At 45.7% G+C, this 25,485-nt stretch overlaps 1 protein-coding gene across 4 annotated transcripts in view; it reads right to left on the bottom strand.

Annotated features, from left to right (window-relative positions):
- Positions 1-25,485, bottom strand: part of Clybl (citramalyl-CoA lyase) — a 223,492-nt gene that overhangs the window by 104,341 nt on the left and 93,666 nt on the right. For 2 of the 4 annotated variants that reach the window (XM_087585907.1, XM_087585908.1), the window contains exon 2: positions 20,317-20,350. In XM_087585907.1, coding sequence (XP_087442033.1) covers positions 20,317-20,350 — 34 coding nt within the window. 4 annotated transcript variants of the gene reach the window in all.

Raw genomic sequence — 25,485 nt, 5'->3', positions numbered from 1 at the left:
AAGGACTTAAGTAGCCAGTCCTGGACTCCTATGGTAGGAGAGAATCATTTCTGTCAAATCCCTCTGTCCAATACAAGCATACACACACACACACACACCACACACACACACACCACACACACACACACACACACAATCATCCATATGTAACTAAATAATTAAAACAAACAAGTCGAGTAAAATGAATACACGTGCAAGTGTCACACACTTGCAATCCCAGTATTTGGGAGAGGCATCGTGAACTCCAGGCCAGCCAGCAAGGCACACAATGAGACTCTGTCTGGAGCAAACTAACCAAAAGAAACCCACTAACAAATAGTAACACCTCCACTACAAAACGGAGGTGGATCAAACTGTATCACGTTAGATATATAAGCAGTGTATAAAGTCAAAAGAAAAACAATTGAAAGTGAAACATTGTGAGTAAAAAGAAACTTCCATTAAGTTCTTCCCACTTACTAGACCCCATCAGCACTGAGTGTTTCTGTGGCAAAAGGAACGATAGAAGCCAAGATGATGCTTCCTGGGCTGTTCAGAACTTCAGGAGTAATTAAGCAGATATGGACTAGGAAAGTCTGTCTTTAAACTTGTTCAAGGTCAGAAAGGACACATGTAGACCTAACAGATACAGCCAAAGGTTCCTGATTGTTTTTCATCTCAGGTAGCTCAGGCTAACCTCAATATGTAGCCAGACGATGACATTGAGCTTCCCATCCTCCTCCCTCCACCTCCCATGCACTAGGATCATGGTGCCACAATGCCCTATTTATTCAGTGCGACCGGCGGGTGGAACCCAGGTCTTCATGAATACGGAACAAGCACTCCACCAACTAAGCGACTGCAGCCCAGACAGATCCTGTTACCGTCTTCCGAAGTTCAAAGGCTGCTACACACGGCAAATTAATGTGCCTCCCCCCAACTGGATTCTTTGATAGAGAGAAATGATCAAGGCAGAATCTTTTTTCACTCCAGGAAGAAAAAATGGTCCTGCAACTTTGAAAAAAAAAATAGCTCTTCCACTCTTTTTTTATTTTGTTTTTAAATAACTGTCATGAAACTGATCTTGGTTGATGGAATCTCTTGTTTCTTTCCAGATTGTTCAAAAATTCCTTTCAAGTGTCAATCTCAATGAAAATGAGGCCAAAGTGTTACATAGTTTTGAATTTTGATATCTTTGCTGGCCACAGTCCCTAGACTATTCTGGTCTGTAGATATTTGGGAACATATAATATTGCGATCTCTCTCTCTCTCTCTCTCTCTCTCTCTCTCTCTCTCTCTCTCTCTCTCTCTCTAAGGAAGAAACACAGCAGCCTGGGTCTAATTGCCAGTCCCACACCACACACACAAAAGCTGTGAATGCAAGCTTCGATCTTGAATCCTGGGCTGCAGTTCCGACTGCGTGAGGCCCACAATAAGATTAGACTGTTTCCTTCTTCGTAGTTATTCAGAGCCAGTGTGAGGATGGAGCTCACGGGTACAAGCAGAGAGTCTCGTCTTAACGTAGCTGGACTTGCATTGCTGTTTTCAGTGTTTAATGAACTACAGAAACTAACCCTCTCCAGCTCCATCTAGTTTTCTCCTGGAAACTGCTTTAAATTTAAGGACAGCTGAGAAAGAGACACACAGAGAGGGACAGAGAATGTATGTGTGTTAATAGTACAGCAGTGCATTTTATAAAGCTATCTTGTATCTTGTCTAATAGTGATACTGCTTCCTCTGGAGTAGCTAAGAGATACTTACCTCAGAAGTATTGTTGGGTGATGAGGCTAGACCCTAGGGATTGGAAAGCCTTTGCTGGTTTTCTCTTTTCCTTTCAGACAGAGTCCTCTGTAGCTACCAAATGGATGGTACTTTCATCACAGACACCAGTTGATAAGCTCCTTTTACTCTGGCACTGACGGATCCAAAGTCTAATGCCCCCGTCGTTAGGAACCCCTGCAGAATGCCAACCATCACGAGCAACCTGTCCCCGGGTAGTTTGCACCAGATCTCTGGAACCCTACTGGAAATTTCAACTCCCAAAGGACCTGGTGGATTGGCCTGTCCTACGATGGTGTTATTTGCGAACTAGGCAAGGATCTGGAGGCTGCTGTACAAGTCTGTAATCCCAGCACTAAGGAATTTCAAAGCCAGCCTGGGCTACCTGAACCCTTGTCTCCAGCAGTCAGACATGCAAACTAGCAAACTCTCACATGGTCTTCCCAGGGATCTGACATTGCAAACAGAGCAGAGCAAAGAAACACCACCAAACACTCAGCTAAGAGGATTCCAAGCAAAACCAACAGACCTCCATAACAGCCCAAAGGGCCAGGAGAGTGGAAAGGATATTCAATTACAAAATATCAACATTTGCACAGTAGTTCCCACTAATTAGGAAAGAAAGATAGACATTGTTTGTTATAAACACCACCAGGTCTCGAGCAGACCCAAGAGCTCACCGCAGAGCGACACCAAGCAAGTCCCCCGGATCAGAGCAGCTTCCCAAAGGGGGTCATCACCACAGCTCAGAGCACTGCATTTTGTCACGCGGGCTCTTAATCCTCGTCATGGCCCCTACATTTTAATCATTTGTTCTGAGCGTCTTCCTCAAACAATTAGTGCTAATGAATGGTCAGGATACCTTGGATCATATATGTCTAATTGCAGTCAAGAGCCCCTCTTGTCTGCATGTACGTTTCAATCTACCTCTGGGGATAATGTTTGTTAATTGTGTTTCTTTATTCGACAAGGGAAGAGAAAGGCTTCTCAGGCAAAAAGGAGCTGAGAGTCCCCTCTTCCCCTTTGTTCCCACGAGAAGCTAAGCCACTTGGAGAGGCACTTAATCCCATCATCCGCGGTTACAATCGCCTCGCGGCATCAATCAGGACGAACCTGGAGGAAAATGATGCAGCTATATTGTGTAATTAAAAGCAATTCAGGTAGTTATTACTGGGTCTTTACAGGTCCAGACACTTGAAATGGCCCTGCAGGGATCTGAAACACCCAAGTGTTTTAAATTTGGTCAGAAACATTTCTCCCTGGAAAAGGAAAAATATGCAAAGGAAAAAAAGGGAGGGGGGTGGTTAGAGGAAGACTGGAATCAAAACAAAAAGCCCAGTAGCTTCCTCTACATCGAACTAACTGAAAAGCGAAAGGATGGGGACAGGAGGGGGGCGGCTAAATAAAGAAAAATTACCCACGACTCCCAACGACAAAGTGAAACAAACCAGACAGGAAAGGAAGGGGAGGGAAGAAAACTGCTGTTTCCCAAGTTAGGTAGCCCCCTCCCACCCCCACCTCCCCGTCTGCATCCAACTTTCACACTTAGGAAATGTGTAATGGTATCAGTGGGGTCTCTGCAATACGAACAAGCCTAGGGCTTATTAATAGGGGAGTGGGAACCTCCTTGAAAGCCAAGTTTATTAAAGAAAATACAAAGTAAGTTTCTGGTTTGTCCATGCCTATTAACAGAAGCAAGATGTCGACAAGCACTTTCCCCCCCTAAACTTAGCACAGGTTTCCAAAATGACTCAGGTTAATTCTTAAAAATAAATGTAAGTACCTAAGCATTTGGATTTCTTGATTTTTATTTATTTATTTATTTTTTTAATGGGAGTCACCATGTTGACAGATGGCTCGGTGTAATTCCCTGGCTTTAATGTTTGACTACAATATATGTTAAAATGCCACTCAACAGGCGTAAGACAGGATATTTGAAATAACCGTGTCTGAGTTTCAACAATTTCCTTTTCTAAATTTCAAAAATGGGGGGGAAAAAAAAAGAATGTCAGAGAAAAAATGCTAAGCCAGTGCCTTCATGGGCCATTGGAAAGGCAGAATCTTTTTAGAAAGTCGAAAGGGTGATCTCAGCAGAAGGTATCCTAGACAACCGGACACTCTGCTCCATACCACTGATGTCAGAGTCCTGAGCTTCAGAGACATCAGTGAACACATTCCGAGGTACACATCAGTAGATTTTATAATTATGGCCTGAAACCTATTGTGTGTAAACAGGTGAGGGCCCACTGTCAATCACACATCCAAATCAAAACATGACTGTCAAGGAAGATCTCCAACAGCACTTCCTCTCAACATAGAATCCCCCTCGGCTTCCATATAAATTTTCCAGCAACTTAAATCAGTATAAATGCTGCCAGTTAAAGAGGGTGAAAGTCTACCATCAAAAGCTTCACCACAGGCTGGGCATGGTGGTGCACACCTTTGATCCCAGGGCAGAGGCAGGTGGATCTCTCTGAGCTCTGGACCAGCGTGGTCTACAAAGTGAGATCCAGGCCAGGCAAGGCCTACAGAGTAAGGACTGTGTCTTGAAAGGAAAGCCCAAGTTTAGCCATACTCAGGCTGATGTAAATGGTAGAACGGGCTGTGCTTCTACTTTATTTTCCCTCTGTTGCCATGCTTTTCTCTGAGTAGATGATGAACCACGCTCTCACCTGCCTGGCTTTCTGCTGATAGCTAGGCAGTTCCTATTTTCTTAAACCTAACGGTTAGTCAGCAGGTGGCCAGCCTTCAGGTATACCCTGGATCCTGGACAGAGCCTGAGATAGGGCCCTGGTTGGTTGGTTGATTGGTTGGTTGGTTGGTTTGTTTGTTTGTTTTTATCACGGTTATCTTCCAGCAGGCTGGTGAGTGACACACACTTGCAGGTACCAAGCAGAGACGGTAAATGAGAGGGGAGCATTGGTGGTCAATCTGTCTCTCCTTGTCCACACTTCTGCGTGAAATCACCCCAGCAATGAACGCTTCTTAGCTACAGCTGTCATAGGACCCATTCCATGGCCTACACTTCCCCCCTAGTCATTAAGAACTGTAGGTATTTTTCTCTTAGAAAAAGAATGAACTTTTAAGGAGACATTTTAGGAATACATAAAACTGAGCCGGAAACACAGACGCTTTGGCAATGGATCCTAGGAACCTGTAACAGTGACCTTGAGCACCATTTCCAGCTTTGTCTGTAGCACATCCCATTCCTTTGTCACCCCAGGGCTCTGTACCACCCTTGGTCCCTGATGCTCTCCCGGACTCCCTCAGGGAAAGGGCCCACCACAGGCTACCAGTAACAGCCCCATGAGTGGGCCCTTCAATTCCTGTCATCAACCCAGCTGTGTGCATGCTGCTTAAACGCTGTCAGATCAAGCTAGAGAGTGGAATATGAAAAGTCATCCCTAGTTCCTGTCCCAATCCACTAACACTTCCAGAGACAGCCTACCCACAACCTGTCTATAGATAGATAGATAGATAGATAGATAGATAGATAGATAGATATGGGTGGGTGGGTGGGTGGATGGACGGACAGATGAACAAATGGACTGATAGATACATAGATGGATGGAAGAATGGACGTATGGACAGATGGACGGATGGACAGACAGATAGATCATAGCTTGAGAGTTACAGAATCTGTATACACATACTCTCTAGACATGGCTTACTAATAAACCTTCCTCCAAATTTGTGTGAATCAAGACAAGCCCAAGACAGAGCACACAGGCCAGAAGGGAAAGGACCAAACAATCCACGAAGCTACAAAGACGTCTAACAACAGACGTGGGGATTTTCTTGCTGACTAGAGACCCCTCCCTCTCTACGTCCAAGCTGGTGGATCAGTGGGGCTCACACAGCTCAGCCCAGCTCAGCCTAGCACAGGGAGTCTATATCATGAGAACCATGTTTTGTCTTGCTTGTTGGTTGGTTGGTTGGTTTGCTGTTTTTCTTTTTTGACAGGGTCTCTTTGATGAAGATTGGCTTTGACTTCCCTATGAGGATGAAGATGACCTTGAGCTTCCGATCCTCCTTCCTTCCTTCCTTCCTTCCTTCCTTCCTGGTTCACACACTGTCGCTCCTCCTGGCAGGTAAATGATAACTGAAGCAAAGGATCCTGAATCAGATGGCGTTCTACAGTGACCACCATGTTCACAGGGACAGAATGCCAGCCTTCCAGAACACTCCAAAGCTTGGAATGGGATTCCAGCTCTGCACTGTTTATAAGACCCTAATGCGGGTCAGTTCTGGTACCGGTACCGGTATCCCTTGGGCTTCCTCTGCAGCTTTTAGGTAGCCTGCTGGCCAGGGTGGTCCTCAGACAGCAGGCAGCTCTAACCTGTTCTAGGTCTGCCAACACAGGCAAACATGACTTCATGTTCCTCTTCCCTTCTATTTTTTATTTCTTACTTTTTATTTTTATTTACTTTTTTTTTTCTTGAGTTTTCAAGATAGGGTTCCTCTGTGTACCCTTGGCTGTCCTGGAACTTGTTCCGTAGACCAGGCTGGCCTTGAATTCACAGAGATCCACCTGCCTCTGCATCTGAGTACTGGGATTAAAGGATGTGCCGCCACCACCCAGCTAGAAATATCACTTTTCCAACAGCCGGGAACCCCAGTACACTCTACACTACAGGCTGAATCGAGACTTAAGGCACATAAATACAAGCTACACACATGAACATCCATGCGGAATGTGTTCTGATCAATACAAAGAAGCTGCAAGAAAACTATCCCAGAAATAACTTCAGTCAATTTACACAATTGATTTGTTCTTCCGAGGGGCCTTCCATTTACTCTGCCCCAGATTGAGTCGTTACATGAATCACGGAGGTTTTACTATTAAGATAAGGGGGGGATTTCAATCAGGGAGTACCCTTGATGGTTTAATTAAAGAATTTTTGCATCTCACTTACACAGCATCGCTCCTTAAGTACTGCATGGCATTTATTTAAAACCGTCCCAAAGGCAATTAAGCCCTTGATTAACAATAAAATTTTCTTCCTTAACTTCATTGTCAATTAACATGAAGCTCATTTATCATTGCCTGAAACTCATAGCGCCTGGTACTCAATGGATTCAACTTGCATAAAAATCCACACAAGCCATGGGGGGGGGGGGGACGGAAAGCATCAAAATACACAGACCCTTTCAAAAAGTAGGATTAACTGGATTGTAGCATGTGTCGTGTAGTCTACCTGGTTACATCTAAGCTGCAAGGACTCTGCTCTAGGTTAGGGGAGGACCAAACTGAGCAGTTTCTAACTCTGAAGGATCAGGGCTTTTGAGCTGATGGGGTGGGGGGGGGGTAAGTGAATAATAAATATCCTTGTGCATATAGCTTCTCAAAGTCTGTCCAATGGAAGGAGGAGGCGAGGGGAAGGAAAGAATGGGTCAAGAGAAGGTTCTGGAGTCCAGCAGTCCCGGGGTTCGCGACTTCAACCTGTAGGAAGGAAGCTCAGATTCGCGTACGAGTTGGACATGGTCGTGGGCTTGAGGAAAACCAGTGAACTGCTAAGCTGACTTCTGGGTTAGTGCTGAAGGAGTCCCTACACACCCCACATCCTTGGCTGTCCCCATCCCATCCCCACACTCCAGGATAGATCACACACACAGACAACAGGGCGTGGTATTGAGAAGATACTCCCCCGCCATTTTGACCCCCATGAGTGGGTCTGGGACACGCGTTCTGAACAGTGCTGAGGATTTCGCTTCATCTGGAAAACCTCTGGCTGTGGGGGACGAAGGACAGCTTCTGAGCTGCTCAGAGCCACTGTACACTCTACCCCCACCTTTAGCCAGAGCTGAACTCCTGGTGCCAGCTACACATAAATCTAGGCTTCTCTGTGAACTTTATCAGCTCTAAATTGGTATCTGTGCATGTTATCTATATCCGAAAAGAAAGGAATTTCAAAAGGATCTTGCCTTTCGTTTTAATAGTGGACATCTTTTTTCATTTAGTATTTGAATCAATGACAACCCAGGAAAGTACTTTGGAAATCAAATAGTTAACAAGGGGTCAAGCAATCATCCCTGGAGCCTAGGGTAGGCAGGGCTTTATGGGATGGGGCGGGGCTTACGGAGCAGGGCGGGGCTTATGGGGCAGGGCTGGAGAGGGCTTCAGAGGTGTGACTGTGAATTCCGCCTTGGGGGGCAAAGAACCAATTTGTGAGGCAGTGTGGCTGCTGGTGAAGAACCCAGGTGGGGCCCATCACTTTCATCTCAATTAGCACCTCAAGTCCTTTCTCTGCAAATGTTGCTCACACCTCGGAGACCTATCTCTTTATTTCCTGCACGTGGGGAATTCCCAGGTATAAACACTAGTTGTTTAGCAAAACAGTGACGCCCAAAGTCCCCACATTTTCTACCAGAAAAGCCCCTTTAGAAGTTACCTGTAAATAAGATCTGTTTATGCTTTTTAGACTATCTTAGAAATGTATGAAACTAGGAAATGATTCTGTTCTAGTTCTCATTTCAAAAGACCCTTAAAACCAGAATTATGTTAAAAAGATAGAAAACTAAATGACCTTTTACATTAACTACCGTTTGTAGCAAACAATATTTAGGTTCCTACAGTATGCTAGGGGCATTGTGTTAAGACAGCTGGTATCTGCACTTATATTAAATGAAACATAAATTCTCAGTATTTTTTTTCTCTTTATTTATTGAGAGTCCCTCATGTTGGCTCAGCATATAGACACTTGCCACCAAGCCTAACAACTTGAGCTCAGTCAGAGACCTATATGATTGAGAGAACCCATGACTGCAGATTGTCTTCAGACCTAACACACAAGTGCGTGCATGTGAGCCCCCCCACGCGCACGCACACACATGCATGCATGTAGCATTTAAGTTCTCTGCTTGCATTAATCTTTAGAACAATCCTATGAAGCAGGCACTATTATTGCTGCCTACTGCATACCTGAGTGCATATAATATTGTATCCTATAATGTAAACGTCTAACAGGCAGCTGAAACAATATATATGTTCCATTTTGGATGGAGTTCTTTTCAAGCACTGCACATACCAAAACGCAGGCACTTTCATTTGCATTGTCCAGAAAAACTTCAAGGCCAGGAAAAACTCCAGGGCTGGGGAAATTAGGAATCCGAGTTTAAGAATCCTGAGGAACCCATTAAAAACAAAAACCAACTAGCTGTGGTAACCTGCTGCTGTAATCCCAGCGTCCCTGCATCAAGTTGAGAGGTAAGAGGGCAGAATCTATGGGGTTTTTGGCCAGCTAGCCTGGAGACCCTGCATCAACAAGGCTAGATTCCCAAAAGTTGTCTTTTGACCACCACACATGTATGCACTCTATTGAGTACCTGTGGTATTTATTCATTAATTCATCCATTCTCTCCCAAAAACAACAACAATAACAACAAAAAAAACCCCAAAAACAAAAACAAACAAACAAAACAAAACAAAAACAAAAACAAAAAAAGCTCAGGCAAAGAATACAGAGCAAAAAGTGACTGTATTTGATTTAGAACAAAACTCTGAAAACTTTTACCTTGAAGGACCAGATAGGAGCTATTTCAGCCTTTTAGGGGCTGAAGAGTATGGGGTGATTACAGAAAGGTGCCTTCAAATAAGAGAAGACACAAACCTCCACAGATTTTTTTTATATGATTAGAAATAAAATTGGGTGCAATTTTTTGATAATATCCTATAAGGAAAAAAATGAGAATCTAATCTACTTTAGGGTGTAGTATTTTGCTTAGTTGGGATTCAAAGATAACGTGCCCATTAACTCATTCCCCTGGGAAACCATTCCTAGGCCAAGGGTATGCAGGGACGGTGGTAGCTTAGTTGGTCAAGCACTTGTCCAGCCTGTGCGAGGCCTGCATTGGGCTCAAGCACTAACACTGTGCACACAAGAAACAAACAGGAGTAAATAGGCTGAAATAAAAACATCTGTCTCCAGGTTTAGCCATAGCCAAGTGTGTATACCCTGCCATCTCAACATTTCAGAGAGAGGATGTCGGCCAGGAAGAGATCAGGATGATCCACACAGAGGAAGCCTTGTAAACCCCAGCCCAGGGAGTGAGTCTTGTGAGTAGCTCTGTCCCACACAGCTCACCCTCCCCATTGATCTGGGAGGTTGGAGGAGGACAGCCTGGAAGCCCCCATACCACTTCCTGAGTTGAGTTGAGTTGGGAGGTTGGAGGACTTTTCTACCTACTGTTTGCACACTCCCTTGGGCTGCATTTTTTTTTTTTAAACTCTGATTTTCTCTCACACTTTCCTCACTCTTCCCATCCTGATGTCAATGCATTTCTTTTGGGGGCAAGTTCTAAGGGATCCGTTTTGTGTTTCTAAGTATAGCGCTTATTTCATCCTTTTAAAACACAAAACCCAGAAACTGAGTCCTTTGTGGGCTCCCAGCTCTTTGTGCAATCACAGGGGAGGGGAGAAGGAGAGGAGGAGGGGGAGGGGAGGGGAAAGAGGCAAATGGTAGGCAAAGGTCCAGGCTGTATTTGACTACAAAAACACGGAGCATGGGAGCAGGGCAAGAGAAATGAATCCGAAATCCCACAAACACACAAGGGCTTAATTTTCTTTTAACAGATTAAGGATCGTGGGTCTCCATGCTTATGCAAAGGGAACACAGAAAGACGTTAACCTCTTTGCCTTGTCCCCTTTGAATCTGAACGAAATAAAGACCCGCTGCATTGAAAACATCCATTATCCTTCTCTTCTTCCTCTTAGGAGCAGGAGACAACATCTGCTGAAGGACTCAGGGTTATGTTGTCCTCCAGAAGAGTCAGGAGGAAGCAATGTCAAAAGCCCAGAACCAGAAGACAGGCAGAAGCTCAGTTTCCCCTCCTTCCTGTACCAACAGACCTAACAGGGACAGGGCCGGCTGCTGAGGAATGAACTCTAGTTCCAGCTTTCAACAGCTCACTCTTGGGACGAAGAACTGCACACACCACAAGCTTACTCGAGTCCAGACAAGGGAAAGGTCTGTATCTTCCAAATGAGCCTACTGGCAGCTGAGTGGACAGCCAGAATGAATGAAAATACCTGGAGACTAATGGTGCCTTAAGGAGGACATATTTACCGTTAGCACACAAAGCAAGAAAACACAGGCTAAGGAGGAAGCACACAGAGAAAAATGGAAAGAATTTTAAGTGATAATTAGAGAGAGGGGTGGTTTCCCACTCAGTCTAAGCAGCTGTCTCTCTACAGAGACAGTTTGGACAAAGTCTATTCCTTTCTGTGCTGGAGTCCAGTTCTCAGAAATGGTAGTTTCTTACTGGGTTTTCTCTTCTCTAGCCATCTCTATGGCATGATATAGCACTGGGGTTACAGGGTCTTAAACATTAATATAAGAGGCTAAAGTGGTGGCTTGGTAGGTTTAAGAGTAGACAAGCTTGAGGACCTGAGTTCAAATCCCCAGGAACCCACATAAAAACCAGCCTTGGTCATGTATGCCTGTGACCTCAGTGTTGAGAGGTGACAATGCCCTCTGGTCTCCAAATGTGCATGCATGGCTATGTATACCCATGTACACACATGTATGCACACTGATACACTATATATACCATAAACACATAGACATGCATATATATATATATTAAATAAGGTAATATTTTAAAAACACAACAACAAGATGAACAAGTTAGGCACAGCTCATCCCAATCTAGTGAAGCTGAGGCAGGAGGATTTTGATTTTAAGGCTAGTCTTGGCTACACTTTGAGATCCAGTATAGAGGCAGCACAAGAGAGTGCGAACAGCTAGCAGGATTCAGGATTTACCCCTAATGCACTTCTGTTGGTCATTCACATGATGACAGAAGTTTCTGGTAAGTTATTTCTCTGCCACTGAAATAAGCCAATTCAAGCCAGAGTATATAGACCAAGTTTACTGGGAAACACTCTTGAACTGAACCTGAGGAATAAAATCGGGTAAGTCGCCAAGGTGATGGAGACAGAGGGGAGGGGATAGAGAAAGACAGAACATGCACATGCAGCAGAGGGAGAGAGGAGGGGTGGGGACGGAGGGGAGCGATATATAGGAAAGAGCCTCTGGGGTAGGGGAAGCCCAACCCCTGGTCTGTAAAGTTCAGGGTAGAGGGGAGTGTATGCCAGGAAAGGACTGAGGGATGCTGGGAGAACCAGCAGTAGAGCACTTGCTGTGCAAGTAGTAGACTTGAGTCTAGATGCCCAGAACCACAAAATGCCAGGCACAGCAGCATGTATCTGCAATCCTAACCCCTCCTCCAGTGAGATGGGAAGCCAGGAGAATCCCCAGAACCTCGTGGGCCAGCTAGCCTAAGACAAACAGCAGAGAACGATAAACTACATCTCCTAAACAGGACAAACCCAATACCAGACACTCTAGGCTGTCTTCTGACCCCTATTCTTAAACGTGTGCACATGCACGTGCACACATGCACACATGCAGTGCACACATGCACACACAGAGACAGAGAGACACACACAGAGAGACACAGAGACAGAGAAGAGAGACAGACACAGACACAAACACAAGACATAAAAATGTGAGGGCCTGAGTTCCGAGGCTGTAGCCCACTGAGGTGGGGGCGCATGCCTTTGATCCCTACGCCCAACACTTGGGAGGCAGAGGTCAACAGATCTCTGTGAGTTCCAGGACAGCCAGAGCTACATAGTGAGACCCTGGCTTAAGAAATAAAAGAAAAACAAAACGAAAACGTGGTGATCCCAGTGCTGGGAAGGAGAGACTGAAGATCTTATTGTCCAGCGGGCCTAGTCTAACCAGTGAGGTCCAGGCCAAGGAAAGTTCCTTGAAGAAGACCTGTGAGGTTGTCTTCTGGCCTCTGCAAGAACATGCAGCACGTGAACTTCCGTACCTACAAACCGAAGCACAAACGAAAATCTCACATCCAGGTCCTTTCCTGCAAATGCATCTCCATGTCCCGTATTTCAAAAAATTTTATCACCTCAGCCTCCAATGCAGAGGGAGTTAAGGGACAGGTCTCGCAGAGCCACTCAAGAGCCAGGTCCTGAGGTGCTCCAGCAAAATAGGAGCGATGTGGAGTGGTCTGTCCTTCTCAGCTGGCACACACACAGGTAGAAGAGACAGTGCAGGCTTTCCTGTTGGTATCTTTTGGGGTATCTTTCCATCAGTACCCAGACTCTACGGTCATCTACGCTCTGTGCTTTGGACATGTCCCATGACCCATCTGCCCCACATTTCCCAGTTGTGTCCCCGCCCCCATCCACCCACCGGACAAATGCACACAACACCGCCTCCTTCCTGTCATAGACGGGCCACTCGCATGTGCCTCTGACCTTCCTGTGAAATTATCTGTGAGTCTGGCAGCGATGCTCTGCAGGCACCCCCTTTTTAGATAGTCACCTACCGTGACCTCTCTTTAGGTAAAAATATAACTGTTTCCACTCCTTCCCCATCCCCGGTGCTGAGGATCAAAACCAGAGTCTTCTAAATGCCAGACCAGTGCTCGACCACTGAGCTCCAGCTCCAGTCCTTGCTTTATTTTTAATACAATCTGACTGCACAGCCCTGGCCTTGGACTTAAGAGCAGCTGAAGAGGGGTTGGGGATTTAGCTCAGTGATAGAGCACTTGCCTAGCAAGCGCAAGGCCCTGGGTTCGGTCCCCAGCTCCGAAAAAAAGAAAAGAAAAAAAAAAAAAAAAAAAAAAGAGCAGCTGAAGATGACTTCGAACTTCTGATTCTCCGGCCTCTCCCTCATGAGTGTTAGGGATACAGGTGAATGCCACCAAGCCTGGTTATAATAAATCAACATTTACTTAGTGTGCCAGACGTATTTGTGATGTGGTGTGTATGTGAATGAACGTGTTCACGTGCCATGGTGCCTGTGTGCAGGTTGAAGGACAATGTAGGGTATTAGTCTTCATATGCCTTGTTTAAGACAGGGTCTCTCTGTTGCTCATTGCTGTCTTTCTCCGATCTTGCCATAGGATAGGATTATAGGTGCATGCTACAATATCACATTTTATGTGGGGAGTCAAGCTCAAGCTATTACCATTTGTATAGCAAGGGCCTAAGACTCTGAGACGTCTCCACAGCCCCGTCTCAACCTTTAAAAGGCTCTTGCTGGATTTCTATTTACTGTCCCTGATCCATATTTGTCTTCCAAGTCCTGCTTACTTTCCAGTAATCTGGTCAATATCAATGAAAATATAACAAACTCAGGGCTGCCTCCCTCAGCCCCCAATTCTTATATGGGGACCCTGGGAAAGGGGTTTCGCCTTCTGTGTTTTTAGCCTACTAGTAGCTTCCTGGGATCTTTGGCCATGGTCTCTGTGTCCTTTAGTTTCCCTGAAGAATCATCTGGGTCTGTTCTGCTCAGGCTCCTTGAAGCCCCATCTCGCCAACGTCATGTAGCTCACCACCTGTACCCCCAGCTTAGCCAGGTCTACCTGAGAGAGGTAAGAGAACATGCCTGTCATGGGGTCTCACCAAAGACGCCAATGAGCCTAGATGATTTGTGTCCCCTTTAGTATTCCTCAGGGCCAGGGACCCATACACTAGCCTCCTGCAGAGCCTACCAGAACCTTAGCTTGTTCCCCCTGGTTTTTACCACAGTGACAGTCACAGGCTCAGGACTGTAGAGTCCTAGAGCCCAACCAAGAAGCCACTTGTGAATGCTCCTCTGTTGTGGCTCTGGAGATAATGGCTTACGCAGACAAGCTCAGATGGCACTCGGCCCCACCCCCCTATAGGTCCAATGACAATACTAACTGGCCAGGCCAATGCTGGCAACACTAATGGAGGTGTTCATGACAGCAGCAGGGTGACTTGGGGCAGTAACACATTGTCTGAACTGAAAGTTGGCCCTCCCTTCTTCCTGATGTTATCAACAGAAGTAACACAGGAAGAAGAGGAATAATTTTTTTGTTCTTTTGAAATAGGGCCTCATAGCTCAGACTGACCTCAAACTGGCTACATAGACAAGGGTGCCATTTGCCTCTTGGTCTTGCCATCTGCCTCCCGAGTACTGGGTTTGCAGGCATCTGTGGTTTTAAGTGGTGCTGGGGATCGAGTGGAGGGCCTAGTGCATGTTAGACAAGCACTCTACCAACTGAGTTATATTGCCAGCCCCAAAGGAATCTTCTCTGGAGAGTGCCTCACCAATGACCTAATGGCTGCCATGCTTCCTTTGGCCCCTTGAAGAGGACAAAGCACTGTAATGCATCTTCTTGCCTCCCTTTCTTTATGTTCATTTCTGAAGCCTATCAAATCCAGCTGACACACAGCCCCCAAACAGACCCATGAGGCTGGAGCCACACAGTTCAATGACCAGGGAAAACAGATACAGAGAAACAAGGCAACAGTAACCACCATCCGACAATCCTTGTGTTTTCCTTAAACACAACCAATAGTCAAACAGGTGGCTCACTAAGGGGCCTGATCCACAAGGCCATGGAAGAAAGGCCTCTAGCTGACCTTAAGCAGAGGGTTTTTGGGCTGGGATTGCATATACATTATCTCCACATAAATGACTGAGTACATCTGCTCGCCGGCAACAATGTAGCACAGCACACAAAGACACCGCTTCCAGCTTTGGAATTCACAGGTAGATTTGCAAGGCAGCCTTTCATCCTGCCTTATGGGAAGAAGGTGCTTTGCTGACTCCTTGCATTCTGGTTTCCCTGGCTCTATTAGCAAGTCCAGAGAGTGCTTCCAGGATATGACTGCTCAGCAAGGTGTTTTCAATGTTCAAAGCAGACGGAACAAGTGCTTTAAACAGTTAGAAGCTGCTCTATTTGCCTTCTGTATTGAGAAGGGCTGGATTTGAAGTGAATGAACTTTGGGAGACTATCACATAACTCATGGAAGACACCCAGTGGGACCTGTAATAGTGACACCGATACCCTCTGCAAATAGAGACAGCCGATGTCTCTTTCCCTGAGAGATGTGGTCTGGGTCAGGAAAGCAGTTTTCTAAGCTGGGCATGGTGACACATGTCTATAGTCTCAACATGTTGGAGGACAAGAAAGAAGGATTACTAGGAACTCCAGGCCAGCCTGGGCTACAGAGGAGAATGCCTCAAGAACCAAGAGAAGAAAAGAGATAGGAGGGAAGGGAGGAACGGGAAAATTTATCTCATTTACCACTTGATTTCAGAGGTAAAGTGACCAGAGGAGCATAATGCTCCAATTTTGAGAGAGTCCTTCCTCCCTGTGTCCCCTCTTTTGTCTGATGAGGACCCGCCATCCTGGAAAGTCCGAATTGGGCTCAATTTGAAGGGAGTTCCTTTGTCTCAATGAGTAAGTACCATGTTTATGTCTTGATAAAGCAGCATTTGGCAAGGAGGGGAGTGTAATTCTACTAGAGGGAGAGTTTAAAACACCTGGTTTGCAGCTCAGTAATAGAGCAGTATGCATGACATGTGCGAGGAGGTCTGGTTTGGACCCCAGACCCCCAAAAACGGAAAGTCTGCGACTGCCACAAACCAGCAAAAGGAGGTGAGCTGCTTTTCAGGTCTCTGAAGCCTTCAAGGACCTTCCCAGAGGAATGAGGCACTGATGCTATCACAAGTCTTTGCTGGGCACAGAAGAAGCAGCAACTGTGTAACTTCCCTATCTCTTGGGGGTGGGGTGGGGGAGGTGATTGATGGAAATTAGAATGTTAGTAACTGATGCTCTCCGGGGAAACAGAGGGGATGTGGGGGGAGGGGAGAGGTTGCCATGGAGTGTGCAGTGTGGGCCAGGCCACGCCACATTAGGGACCAAACTCTCATTTCCAGCCTGAACTGCTTGCTGGCTCTTTTTCCCCCAGCAAGGAAAAACAAGTGACCACCGGAGTCCTTGCTACACCACCACTGTGCCTCCAAGGTCTCTCCAGCATTCGCCAGGAGACATTTACCAGTCACAGTACCCCAAGAACTAAAAGTCCCAAACTCAGGCCAAAGACATGCTACACCCCCATAGACAGTTAAAGCTGGTTACTGAATACTAAGAGTGCCGAGGTGTTTCTGCTGTTTACAGCTGTGGTCCTAACATGTAAGTTAAGGAGCAATTATATTGACATCAAAACGATGTTGAACTACTGGAAACCTGACACAAAGTCAGCACTTAATAAAATCATATTTGATAAGTGCATGAGTTCATCTTTTCTTTAAATCCAAAACCACTACCAAAAAACCCCCAATCGACAAGAAGCCAAATATCACACAATAGTTTGTGTTAATTGGCTGTTAAGCTTTTAGAAGTGTAGCAATTACCATGCAAACACACTCTGAAATTAATTCTAAAAATCTCACCCTAATTTAGCATAAAAAAATTAGTCGGCGTATAAATCCATGGAAAGCAACCAAGCGCACTACTCACAACTGAAAACGTGCTTCAAGTGGCAAATAAGGGACTACGCAGACCCAAACTACCCTCTTAAATACAGACTGTTAACTTGTTGCTCCAAGCGCATGTGCAGTGCCTGGATTAACGGGGCAGAAGGCAACGGCCCTAAACACAGATCCAGGGTATCCAGGGAGTAAGCCGAAAATGAAGGGGGATTCACACATCACCACAATGCCTCCCTGGGGGCCGTTCCGGTCCCTCAGAACCCAAATCCAACTTTTCAAAGCACCTAAATGTATGGCTACCAAATAGACTTTGCATTTGCAATAAATAAACACACACATTTCCCAAACCAGCTTTTAAAATACAATAGGTGTGACTGAGTTTCTACACTAAGCACTTTATCCCCCCTGACAGAGCTCTAGATCAAAACAACCAAAGTTAACATTCCCCACTGGCTTTCTTCAGAACATCCCTTCATCTCCCTGACAGACTCTCAACAAACAAAAAAGTTGGTAAATAAAAGAAAACAACTGACAATAGACCAGGGCTCCGTACCTGACCCTGCCCGTCCCAGGCCAGTCCCAGCTTCCCCTGCAGCAGACAGCAGTGAAAGCTCGCATTGGTGGCCCAGCTCTATCCGGCCCCAGCTTCCCCCGCACCAGACAGCAGTGAAAGCTCACACCGCTGGCCTGCAATTTTCCTTTTCTTGCTTTGTTTTCCTGCGGAGTCTCCCAGAAACTTACCCAAACCACGAGTCTCTGAGCAAGAGGCTGATCCGAGTATCTTTCCAAAAACAGGAAAAGACAGAGCGCCAACTTCTTACTACTCTTGGCGTCTTTCCTTGCTTCCCAAGACTTTGTCTCTGCCTGCAGTCCCGAGAGTGCTCTTTCCTAAGCCAGGGTCCCAGATAACAGTCATGTTGAAAGGCCAGCCTCGCCTGTCAAGGATTAGACCACTGTGTGGGACACACTCCTCTTCATCACAGCCAAGTAGGCCCGGTAATGCTAGCCCTCAGCAGGGCGCAGCCCGAACTTTAAGCCCCAGCAGCAGCCGAGAGCATTACACATTTACTGAAATTATCTGTTGTACCGAAGAAGAGAGAGAATTAATCAAAGTCCCCCACTTAATGAAATGCTTGATTGAGCCAACTACCCCAATCCCTTTTTAAATAGGTCCCCAGTGGCAAGTGACCCTGACGACACACCCTAGGCAAGGTACACAGGAGCGCCGGCTCCAGTTTTCTCTTTTATGCCTCATTAAGGGCGGTTTTGAAGGTTGCTCCTGAACATGAGTTCTGTGTGTTGAGACATTACAAGCTTAAAATTTCTTTGACCTTTTACAGGTTTGCTGGTCTTTGGGCCTTGTTTGTTAACTATGTACACTTTGTCCACACTCCCCCCCCCCACCCCATTGCCATGTGCACAACCCCAAAACAAGAATAAAACAAGAAAAGTCTGGATGAAATCCTGAGACACACCGGAGAATGCAGACAGGTGCTACTTTCTAAAACCAGGAAGTCTGGCCAAGCTCAGTCTGGGAAGCCCATTCTTCTTGGCATCTTCTCCAAGTCCTGGCTGCCTGTGGTAGAAACGTAACTTCCACAGCCAGAATCAGTTTCCTTGAACTAATATAGGAGAGTATGTTTTGCCATCAGAAGGAAAGAAACAGATTTAAGACTTGAAAGCAGGGGCGGTGTGGAGGGAGCCAAGGGCTGGACCTAAATGTAGTATTTTTATTGACTTCTTAGAAACCAAATAACCTGGTGTATTAGTGTGCATTCTGCAGCAGACATTCAGCCCATTGTGGGACTCCGAGGGGAATAAAGGGAAACCCTACTGTTTGAAACCCAGCGGAACATCCCCACAACGGGACACCACTGTTCCCTCACCCATGAATGGGACCAAGATGAAAGGAGTGATGGGCTTCTGAGGTACAGCGGAAAACAAAGGGGACAAAGGTCCCGAGGGAGAGGGAATGACAGAACTCTCCGCAGCGCAAGGAGGAGAGAAAGGGGCGAGACAATGACCACGACAGCCAAGTGACACGGAGGAGAATGGAAAAGTCTACAAGTGTCTCCACTCCCCGCCCTTGATGAGAAGACAATCGAATGTTGGTACATCTGTCATTAAAAACGAAAAACAAGACAAAAACCAGAAACCCAAAACCAAAACAAAACCCAGAACCATCCTTATGCTCAGAAAACTTTTAACTCTCTATTTAGGCAAAGATTTCCCGTTTCTACGACGATTTTCAGGCTCTGTGTAAGTGGTAGCACATCCTGGAGACTGAGGGATAAGGAAATGGCGTGTACACACAGCGGGAATGTGGATTCTCGGCTCATGTGAAAAATGGGCCCAAAGCTATTTATACAAAGTCAGCCCTGAGATGTTGCCTCTCAATTCATGTTGTAACATGGTATTTGGTATAAATTTGGGGTTGAATTTTACCTAGCAACTTCTTCAAACATCTGTGCTTTAAGTTCCTTTGTCCTCTCGCCCAGGTGCCAAGATCTTATTGGTAAAGGCTGCAGATGAAGGAAGACGTCTATGCATTCACAACTGTGAACGCAGTTGTAGGGCTGTGCCGGGAATCATTGCTTTTTAACGTTTCTGTTTTTCTTAAACTGAGGCACAGCTGTCCACACTTCAGTAATGTGGAACCACGCTACGGACTACTTGGGGAGAAAAATCCTGAATCCTGTCACCCTGATACATTAAAATCCACTAGCTGGGTTTTGGTCCTTTATAACACCAGCCTGAGGAAGTCACACCAGGCTTTAAATCTCACTCGTTCCTAGTTTGATGATGTGAGATCTCACACAAGATCCAAGAAGCAGTTATTGACCCTGTCAGAACACCCGATTAATGGATAAATGCTGTAATTGATTAGCAGAAGAGTGAGAATTAAAACAGGCCTTGGCATCAATAACCAGCCTCAGACAAGGCATCTACCTGAAAATGTAAAGCAAGAGCCCAGGGCTCAATCTCATCAAAGGCAAACTTTTCCTAAACCCAGAGGAAGCAAGGGAAGGAAGCAGACTCCTGTCCAGCCGCTGCGTTCTTTAATCCTTCCTCTAGGGAGGAGTGCTGTAGAAGCTACTGGTACACAGGATGGGAACTCACTCACCACCTTCAAACATCAAGCAGGGCAGAACAGGGCCGGTCAAGATCTTTACTCAGGAAGCCAATTCATAAGGATGGCCAGCCTGGACTATCCACAGAAACTCTGTCTCAAAAATAAAATCAAGGGGCTGGGGATTTAGCTCAGTGGTAGAGCGCTTACCTAGGAAGCGCAAGGCCCTGGGTTCGGTCCCCAGCTCCGAAAAAAAGAAAAAAAAAAAAAAATCAAGTAGATCCTGGAGAGACCGGAAGCAAGGGCTCTCCTGAATATTGCTCCCGTCTGAATCTGAAAGCGGAAATTTCATCCATTCCCTCACTCATTCATCCAATCAATCTAGACAGGTTATTGTTCTGTGCTAGAGAGTACAAACATGCTTACAATTTTTATATGTTTGTTTGTTTCTTTGTTTGTTTGTTTGTTTGTTTGAAACAGCATTTCTCTACATCTCCCTGGTTGTCCCAGAACTCGCTAATATAGACCAGGCTGGCCTCAAACTCAGAAATTTGCCCACCTCTGCCTCCTAAGCGCTGGGATTAAAGTCGTGAGCTGTCATGCTTGGCAAATAAATCTTATGGTAGACTAAGTTGATGCAGACCCTTCTTATCTAAAGTATCCAGAAACACTGGATAACCTTAAGTAAATGACGGAAGGAGCTGGAAGGATGGCTTAGCCCATGGAGAGCTTAGGGAACAAACCTGAGGACCACTTGTCCATGCCCCACATAAAAAAGCGGGGTGTGGTAGTGGGAGCCTGTACCCCCTCTCTCATCTTCCAGAATCAGTGAGCACCAGGTTTAGTTAAGTGACCCTATCTCAAAATAAAAGATGTCAAACAATTGAGGAAGGAGAGAGAGAGAGAGAGAGAGAGAGAGAGAGAGAGAGAGAGAATATGAGAATGAACGAACAATGAAATTAGGATCAGCAGAATGCCCAGTGGATAAAGTCTGTTGTTAATATTTATCCTCAGTAGAAAACCCTGTTGCTAACATTTCTTCTCAAGGAAATGTAAGCAATATCTAGCCCACCTCTTAAGGTCCCAATGACAAACCAAGGTACAGTTCTACCAAGTTCACTCTGGGGACTATGAGTTCACTGGGCTACTTTATAGAGCATGGGTGAGGTATTTCTTGCTGTCTGTGGGTGCTCCCACCAAAAAATCACACTGGAGAATTTCTATCAGGCAGGGACGATAACTTTCCTGTAACCACATGGATGGAGTCCTCCCTCTATTAGGCTTCCTGGACCTTACACTTAAGCCCTCCCCAAGGCCATGTGCATTAGGGCAGATTTGCACTCAGATGTGGCATACAGGATTAGATACTCAGGTGAGGGTCCTATGACTCACCCCACCCCCTCCAAGAGAGGATACAAATGATCAACGAGCACCAGCTGAGATGACCTTTTGTCACCAGGCACAGCTGAACTCCTAAAGACAGTCGTGGTTTGGCTCTGAGCATAGTCTTACACAAAGAGCCTGATAACCTAAGTTCAATCCGAGGAACCTCCATCACAGAAAGAGAAACAACTTCCAAAGTTGTCCTTTAACTTCTACATGAGTGTCTTAGCACTTGTGTGTGCATGTGCTCTCAAACACACGCATACACACGTATAAATAGCAAATAACAATCATAATAAATTTAAAAGAAAAGAAAGAGCTAAAGGGTCTCCTTGTGTAGCTTCAAGGAAGAAAGGAGAACCTCCAAGCACCAGTACGAGAGGAAGCTCAGAACTTGGGAGTTCTAAGTTGACACTATGTTCTCAAATAGCCTTCAGCCACAGAAACAGAAGTAGGGCTCTGAGCGTCAGTAACCACTTGTGGAAGGTATGCACACCGGTCGATGCCAGGTAAAGAGGGAAGTGAACCAAGCTGCACCCACCCTTTAATAGGATGAACTTTCCACAAAAAGCAACCAGAAGAAGCAAGACCACTAAACAGATGCTAAGGTAGCTGTGGCCGTTTGAATAGGAATGGCTCCCATAGACTCATTCGTTCAAACGCATAGCCCATAGGGAGTGGCACTATTAGGAGGTGTGGCCTTGTTGGAGGAAGTGTGTCACTGTGGAGGTGGCCTTGGAATCTCACATTATGCTCAAGCTATACTCAGTGCAACACAGTCTCCTGCTGCCTTTAGATCAAGGTAGAGAAATCTCAGCTCCTTCTCCAGTACAATGTCTGACTGCATGCTGCCATGCTTCCTGCCATGATGATAATGGACTGAACCTCTGAACCCTCTGGAAGCCAGCCGCAGTTAAATGTTTTCCTACGTAAGAGTTGCCTTGATCATGGTGTCTCTTCACAACAATGAAATCCCTAAGACAGTAGCTTAATGTCTGGCTTGAGTTTGTTGAAAAAGCTCATTAAAGCCACGAACCTGTGTCAAGATTAAGCAAAGAGGTTAAGTTTGTATTTGTAAAAAGTCACAAATAGAGGAACAGTCCTGTGAATAAGTGTTCAGGAGCCAGCAAGACTGTCCTGTGGGTAGAAACACTCGTCACCAAACCTGACAAGCTGGGTTCATGATAGAGAGAATAAACTTCCACCAGTGTCCTCTGTCCTAGACACACTCAGACACACACACTCACACACACACTCTCACACACACACACTCACACTCACACACACACTCTCACACACACTCACACACACTCACACACTCACACATACACACACTCACACACGCACACACACTCACACACTCACACACACTCACACACTCACACACTCACACTCACACACACTCACACACACTCACACACTCACACACACTCACACTCACACACACACTCTCACACACACTCACACACACTCACACACTCACACACTCACACATACACACACACTCACACACTCACACACACACACTCACACACACTCACACACATTCACACACTCACACTCACACACACACTCTCACACACACTCACACACACACACTCACACACACTCACACACTCACACTCACACATACACACACACTCACACACGCACACACACTCACACACTCACACACACTCACACACTCACACACACACACTCACACACACTCACACACTCACACTCACACATACACACACACTCACACTCACACACACTCTCACACACACTCACACACTCACACACTCACACTCACACTCACACACTCACACACACACTCTCACACACACACACGCACACACACTCACACACTCACACACTCACACACGCACACACACTCACACACACTCACACTCACACACTCACACTCACACACACTCACACACACTCTCACACACTCACACACTCACACATGCACACACACTCACACACACTCACACACACACAACACACTCGCACACACTCACACAACACACACTCACACACACACGCACACACTCACACACACTCACACACACACACACCAAACAAATAAAATGTAATAAAAAATAAAAACAGTCAACCATGATTTAAAGTTTTAAAAAACAGTGCTGGATGGGCATGATGGCCCACACCTTAAATCCCAGCACTTGGGAGTCAGAGGCCGGAGGATCTCTGGTAGTCTTAGTTGCCAAAGAAAAATAAACAAAGGTGGCCCAAGAATGTATTCACAATTCAGATCCCAGAGAGCCCAGAGGCAAAGACAAACCCTACTAAAGATGAACAGAGGATAAATAGAACGTTATAACAGCCAGGAAGGCTTGAAAAGAACGGAGAGGGGTTGGAGAGGTGGCTCAGCAGTTAAGAGCACTGGCTGTTCTTCAGAGGTTCTGGGTTCAGTTCCCAGCAACCACATGGACACTCACAACTGTCTAACTCAAGTTCCAGTGGATTTGACTCCTTCAGACACAGACATACATGTAGGCCAAAAAAATTTAAAAAGTAAACAAAACAAAACACAAAACAAACAAACCCCCCACCACCACCACCACCAAAAACCCGAGACATATGTTTGCTTAAAGTTACAGCAGGCTGCAGTGGTACTCACCTATAATCTTAGCACTTAGGAAGATAGGGCAGGAGGATAGCCACAAGTATGAGATGAGCGAGATGCTGTGCGTTGACTAACTGATTGCTGTCCTGGGTTGCTTTTTGTTGCTGTGCTGAAACACCATATCTAAAGCAATGTAGGAACAAAGGGGTTTGTTTCGGCTTACACTTCCAGGTCACAGGCCACACTGAGGAAGTTCGAGGAAGTACACTGCTGGCTTACGCTCAGGGCCACCTGCCCAGAGATGACACCGCTCACAGTATGCTGTACCCTCCCCACATTGTTGGAACAAAATCCAAGAAGAGTCGTGTGAGGGGAAGTTCTGAGTGCTCGTGGAGAAAACTCCAAGAAAACTCTTCAAAACACAGAATCATTCTTGGGCTATGGCTTCATGCTCCTCTCAGGTGTAATGGATAGGAGTGGATAGCGATCACTTCAGATTACTCATTACATCTGGTTATCATTATTTGTTTATATGCCACATGCAGCTTGTCCTGGTGATTGTACACCTTACCCAGGTGACTCGTCTTAACCCTTGGAGTATAAACTATCTGATGCTCTGAATAAAGTTGCTGCTCTTGCAGAGGACACCAGGGTGTGTGTGTGTGTGTATGGTCACACATGTATTATATACATACATACACACACACATATACATGTATATGAGAGAGAGAACACTAGAGTTGTGTGTGTGTGTGTGTGTGTGCACATATAGGAATATAGAAGAATAGGTACCAGGGTGTGTGTGTGTGTGTGTGTGTGTGTGTGTGTACATTTATATACCTAATGAACACCAGGGTTCTGTGTGTGTGTGTGTGTGTGTGTATACATTTATATATATAATGAACACCAGGGTTCTGTGTGTGTGTGTATGTGTGTGTGTGTGTGTCTTGGTACAGAGTCAGGAGATGGAAGCCATGAAGCTAAGAAACAAATGTGACAGCATGAGCCATCACAGCCAGTGTCAGAGCAGCAAGCACTGAGGATTAATATTGAACAGGAAAGTATTTAAGCTCACTCATGAGCTGCATAAACAATTGCAAATCAATACCTAAATGAGGAGCTGTGAAGCTACAGAACACGGAGCTTAGGCAGTAATTCTTTCCTTATGCAGTTAAGTACTCTGTTCCTAAGCAGCACAACAAACCCTAACAACAGAGCGTTTTACAAATTACCAAGAAAACAGCCTGTCAACTTGAATTCAGAATCAGGTGCAACCGTGTTAGAGATGGAACTCAGGAGGAGACTGCATAGCATGCGAGAGGTTCTGGGTTCAAGTCCCAGAAGACACAGACCAAGGAAGCCAAAAGAATTCCACACTATTAAATCATGCTGAATCAATAATCAATACACACAGAAACTCGGAT

This window comes from Rattus norvegicus, chromosome 15 (genome assembly GCF_021556685.1).
Source record: "Rattus norvegicus strain SHRSP/BbbUtx chromosome 15, alternate assembly SHRSP_T2T, whole genome shotgun sequence".
NCBI classification, from domain to species: Eukaryota; Metazoa; Chordata; class Mammalia; order Rodentia; family Muridae; genus Rattus; species Rattus norvegicus.
This window is presented reverse-complemented; position numbering and strand designations above follow the sequence as displayed.